The 5465-nt window shown below is 54.6% G+C and overlaps 1 protein-coding gene across 1 annotated transcript; it reads right to left on the bottom strand.

Moving 5' to 3' along the window:
* Positions 1 to 3141: 3141 nt before the first annotated feature.
* On the bottom strand, positions 3142 to 3897 carry LOC135191687 (feather keratin 1-like). The gene is made up of 2 exons (XM_064174213.1): positions 3881 to 3897; positions 3142 to 3531 (listed from the first exon to the last, which is right to left on the bottom strand). The coding sequence occupies exon 2, from the start codon at positions 3509 to 3511 to the stop codon at positions 3197 to 3199; it is 315 nt and encodes a 104-aa protein (XP_064030283.1). The 5' UTR covers positions 3512 to 3531; positions 3881 to 3897; the 3' UTR covers positions 3142 to 3196.
* Between the last annotated feature and the right edge of the window lie 1568 nt (positions 3898 to 5465).

The raw sequence follows: 5465 nt of genomic DNA, 5'->3' as shown, positions 1-5465 counted from the left end.
ATCTGAAAACCTGCTGTAGCCACCAAACCTTCCCAAAGCAGCAAAACCACAGCCAAAGAGTGGAGGCAAAATGTCCAGAGAGAGAGAGGGTGTCCCAGCCCTCACTTGGAGCTGGCAGCGTCAGAGCTCCTGGCAAGAGGCTGCTCTGGCTCAGCATATCTGGGGGCAAGGGTGTGTCCTGGATACCCCAAATTCCTCTCACTCCATGGTTTGAACAGGAAAGTGCAAAAAACCTGTTTCCTGCCCCTCGCCCTGCAGGCTTGAAGGGCAGGGAGCAGAGGGTCCTTCCGGCACAGGGGGTGACCCGTGCAGACGCCCGTGCTGAAATCGGGCTGGTGGTTGGCTGTGTTTTTGCACCTGGGAAAGGGTAAATTGACACTTTGTCCAGAGGAGGTATAAATATAGGGGGGGGCTTCCCGCCTTGGGGGGCTTCCCGCCTTGATAGCTCCGGCAGAGAGAGTCCCCTGGCACTGCAAAGGACAAGCTCCTGCCGTGACTGGACAGTCCCTGCTTTGGCCAGCTCCCCCACTTATCACTCTTTTGTGCAAGCTTAACAGGCGTAACAGCCTCGGATATCCTTTTGAAAGAGAGAGAGCCGGCAGCACCTGGGCCGCCTCTCTCAGAACCCTATTCAGTCACTAATTGCTGACCACCTGCCGACGGGGGGACCCAAGAAATTTTGGCTCTCCCCTACCATTGTGAGAGGCAGCCTCATCCCGTGACCATCCCCCTCGGGAAGAGTGCTTGAGACACTCTCAGTTTGGGCAGCTCTGTGAGTCGTCTTGACTTCTGTGGCACTGATCTCTGTGATGGATGTCACCGGTAGCGTCACAGGCTGCTGCTGCAGAGAGAATCCAGCCTAGGTCACAGCCATGAGTAAGCTTTTCTTTTAATCTTCTGCTCAGCTGATTGATAGTGGGGGGAAAGCTGTGTTTATGGCTTAGGCTTTTCCATTTCCTGACTTCCTAAATAGCCAAATTTGTCTGTTAGGAACCTTTGTAAGATGTTCTCAATCAAGCTCAATCTGCCAATTAAACTAAATTAATTTCTGTATTAAGTTTTGGGGGCAGGGTTTCAGGAAAATAAAACAATCCTATTTTTATGTATTTCCTGACTTGGGCCACATTAATTCCCTGCCTCCACAACAGGGTGACAGTGGCCAGAAGCCTCATACAAGAGCAGCACCCCGAGAGGGGCAGTGAATGGGAAAGAAGGTGTGGTACATAGAAAGGTGTGGCAGGTAGAAGGTGTGGCAGATTGAAGGGCAAGGATGTGGCAGCTGGTGCTCCAGAAGGCCATTTGGACTTCCAGGTTTGCACCACAGGTGTCTGGGCTAGCATCTTTGCTCCTGGACACTGAGACCTTCAAGGTTCCTGAGTCACACTGTGTTGGAGAATTTCTTGCTAGCAGAGGATATGAAATGATAAACATGAGCAACCCATGATGGAAAGGGTCCTTGGGCCCATCTTAGGAGTTAAGCTACCAGGTGCTGGGTAGCACCCCCCACTGTAGCTGGGCAGGGGGGGGGGGTGGAGTGCCAGCGGCATGTGGGCAGAGCTAGCCAGCCCCAGAGACTGACCCTAAGATTGTTATGGTATATTACCCTATCCATGCTCACATGTTACCCTGTGGCCTCTCTCTGTACCAGTCTTAGTTGTGCACGCTCTTGCAAGAAAGCATCTAAGTCTCTGTAACACCGGAAATAAACGGACTATGACCATCTAACCACATTGGTGGACAAAGAGTCAATTTACCCAGGTGCTCCACCGGCAACACTGCTAAGGTTGCTCCTCATGCAGGACAAGGGATTTGGGGTACAGGGCCAAGCCTGCAGCAGGGGCACAGAGCAGCAGGGGCAGGCTGGATCGCGTATTCCACACCACACTGAGCCAATGCTTACTGCATGTACAGGAAAGAGGTGCCCAAGGTTTGTGGGACTTGTAATGCACTCCAGAGTTTCAAAGTTTCCTGTTCCAGGTTCTTTTCTGTTTCTTTCCCCAGTTCTGGCTGGAGTGGGTTCCTTGCTTCCAGTTTTGATTTCTGGGTTCACAGTTTTGAGGGTGGGATTCTATCATGCAAGTTCCTCTTTTTCTTTCGTGTCTTCTTTGATATCCCTGCAATAGAGTTAGGAAACTGTCTTTATCTCAGCAGACAACTCTTCCGCCTTGCCCCTTTCCTACCCCATCCATGAGGGCAGAGAGCTATCCATGGGGGTGTGAGAGCAGTCTGTGTCAACCCGCGCAGGATGGCAACTCTTTGACATCCGCTTTTGGGACATCGGGAAGAAAATCTCTCTCTGGCCTTGTCCCCACAGCCCAGCTCCTCAGCTGTAGGGACGCACCCCATGCAGCCAGCCCCCTTCTGCTCTGGTAGGAAGACCCAGGAGCATCCTGCATGGCCCTTTCTGGCTCTTCTTTCTGACCATGAGAAGCAGGATGGGGAGCTGCAACATGAACTCGGAAGCTGTGTAGGTGAACGGAGTGAGGACGGCAGCCGCTGAGGAGGGGCTGAGCAAGATGGTTTTGGCTGCATTGTGTGGGGCAAGCAAGCAGGAGGATGCTTGAGGAGGGCAAGGAGGAATTGCAGTTTGTGTGAAAGTGATTAGACATAAATGAAACAAGGTCAAAGGACCTGCCCAGGAGATGCATTTTTCTGAAAGCAAAATGACAGAGAGGGACATTGTCAGATCCTGACTCACACCCCTGAGTAAGGTAGGTCTCTTGCAGGTCTTGGAGAGCATCTCCAGCTGAAAGGATGAGGACAGAAATACGGGATGGGATGCAGCAGAACTTTAATGAGTCAAATGCTAGAAGTAGGCTGGATAAGGGCGGAGGTCACAAAGCAGGAGCAGGGAAGGACTCTGTGTTCCATGGCTGTGGTGGACATGCCAGCAGGAGTCCATGTGCCTGATCCATGGAGGGAGCAGGGTCAGCAGGTCCTCCCTAGGCTGGCTTGGTGGTGCTGCCAGGCCTCGGGAGCAGGAGAGAAGGAGGCCACGGGAGGGCCATCAGAGAGAGGCAGAGGGCAGAGGCAGGCATGGGCTGTGCTGTGCCAGAGCCCAGGCTGGCCCTGTCCTTTGGCAAGGGGCGCTGGGGGTGCTCAGCCCCTCTGAAAGTAGCAAGCGGACGCTGCGTGCCCAGGGCAGAAGCATCTGGTGGGTGCCTGGGGGCCTTGCCCAGGGCCAGGGCCAGCAGCTCTAGCAGGGGAAGCAGCTCCTGCCGCAGGAGCCACGGCCCAAGCTGGAGAGGCCAGAGAGGCCAAAGCCCCCGGAGCTGATGGGCACCCCCTGGTTGCTGAGGATGCTGCCAACGGCAGCAGAGGTGGCGTTGCCCACGGCGGTGTTCTGTGGGAAGGAGCTGAGGATGGGTCCGGGCAGGGTCACCACCACAGCAGAGGGCTGGATGGCAACGACGGAGTCCTGGCACCTCACACAGCAGGGCTCAGTGCAGCTGTTGGCCAGCGGGGTTGGGCCGCAGGGCTGGCAGGGCTGGCACGGGCTGTAGCAGGACATGGTTGGCGATGGAGCTGAGCCTGGCAGAGGCACAAGGAGAAAATAGAACAGAAGGAGGAGGTGAGCAGCAATTTCCCCCTCACCATGATGCAGACGAGTCAGGAGATGTAGACAAGAGTTGAGGGAATTGGAAGGAGGCCCTTGAATTACTCCCTCCCCTCAGCCCAAAACAGCCCTGCCAGGAATGCCCAATTCCAGCACCTTCCCACCTAGCCCTTGGCTCACCTCAGCCAATCCTCTGCCTCTCTGTGACACAGCTTCTGCACCATTCCCTCACCCACAGGTACAGCCCCACAAGCCAGCCTAGTACTGGATCTGTGCATCGAAACCCAGGAGGACAAGGAGGAGGGCAAAGGGTTCCAGACTCACCTTGCTGCAAGGAGACGCAGGCAGAGGAGTGGATGAGAGAGGGAGCAGAAGGAGTCCCTTTTCTCTGCTCCTGCACCGCCCGGCCCACAGGCACTGCACGTGGGCAGTAATTGCCCTGCAGACTCAGCCCAAAGGCCAAGCATCTGAGCCCATGGCACAGGCTGGCCCTTGGCTTCCTCCACGCTGCCATTTCACTTCTCATTTCCCAGATGGCTGCTCGGCTGCAGAGGTCAAGGGATTGGCGGTGCCAATGGTTTCAGGTCTGCCTCTCCTTGCTCTGGGGCAGAACTCTGCCAGGCTGTCTGAGTGTGCAGGGGCTGGGATTAGGGAAAGGCAGAGCCAACCTGGTCTTTGTCTCTGCTTACATGGATGAGAAGAAGCTCTTCTTCCTTGCAGGCTGACAGCAAAAGCAAGGCTTGGGCAAAGGGCTGTATGGGGGAGAGGTGTGGGAAAGGGTGGAGATACTCAAGGGGTTTGTCTGTACTGGCTCTATGTGATGTCAGGAGATCAGACTCCTGACATTGTCTGTGAACTTTAGAGTAGGGAAGTCTGAGGAGGGTTTAGCACTTTGTAGGTTTTCTGTGCTGGTTGTGTGGTTGTGAATAGTACCTCCATTGACATTGCTAGTTCTTTCCAATCCTGTGTGGAGCATTTGCTCTTAGCCTTTTGGGAGGCATGAAAGAGCAAGATCTCTGCTCCCTGAACTATCACACCACTTTCAACTGCTTTGGAAGTTATCACAGTCAGGGAATGCATAGCAGAAGTGCTGCAGCTCTCGATCAGCCTTGTTGCCCTTCTCCGAACACACGCTCCAGTATTTCCACTTCCCTCTTGTAATAAGGGCACCAGAGCTGGATTCAGTCCTCCAGGTCGGGTCTCAGCAGAGCAGAGCAGAGCAGAGAGGGAGAGTCACCTCCCTTGGACCTGCTGGCCACACTTCTCCTGATGCAGCCCAGCTCTGCTTGGCTTCCTGGGCTGCAAGTGCACACTGCTGGCTCCTGTTGAGCTTTTCTTCCAGCAACACCCCAGGTCCCTCTCCTCAGGGCTGCTCTCCAGCCACTCACTGCCCAGCCTGCAATTGTGGCTTGGGATTGCCTCAACCCAGATTGCAGGACCTTGCCCTTGGTCTTGTGGAACCTCTGAGCTTGGCTTGTGCCCACCTCTGCAGTGCCTGTCTGGGTCCCTCTGGCTGGCATCCCTGCCCTCCACCATGGTCTGCTGCACCACACAGCTTGGTGTGGTCAGCAAACTTGCTGAGGCTGCACTCAGTGCCTCTGTCCATGGCACCCACAAAGATGTTGAACAAGACGGGTCTCAGGACTGATCTCTGAGGGACTCCACTTGTCACTGGCCTCCACTTGGCCATGGAGCCATTGACAGCCACTCTTTGGGTGCAGCCATCAAGCCAGTTCTGTATCTACCCAGTGATCCACCCTCAAACCCACGTGTCACCAGCTTGGGAGATACTCCAGGATGTGGTTCAGGACAGTGTCAAAGGCCTTGAAATAGATTACAGAACATGTACAGTGCACAGGGCAGTAGCAATCTTTTCATACTATTTATCAAAACTAGCAAAACACAAATA

This window comes from Pogoniulus pusillus, chromosome 40, assembly GCF_015220805.1.
Source record: "Pogoniulus pusillus isolate bPogPus1 chromosome 40, bPogPus1.pri, whole genome shotgun sequence".
NCBI classification, from domain to species: domain Eukaryota; kingdom Metazoa; phylum Chordata; class Aves; order Piciformes; family Lybiidae; genus Pogoniulus; species Pogoniulus pusillus.
The sequence above is the reverse complement of the archived record's forward strand: the minus strand, read 5'-3'. Positions and strand labels throughout refer to the sequence as shown.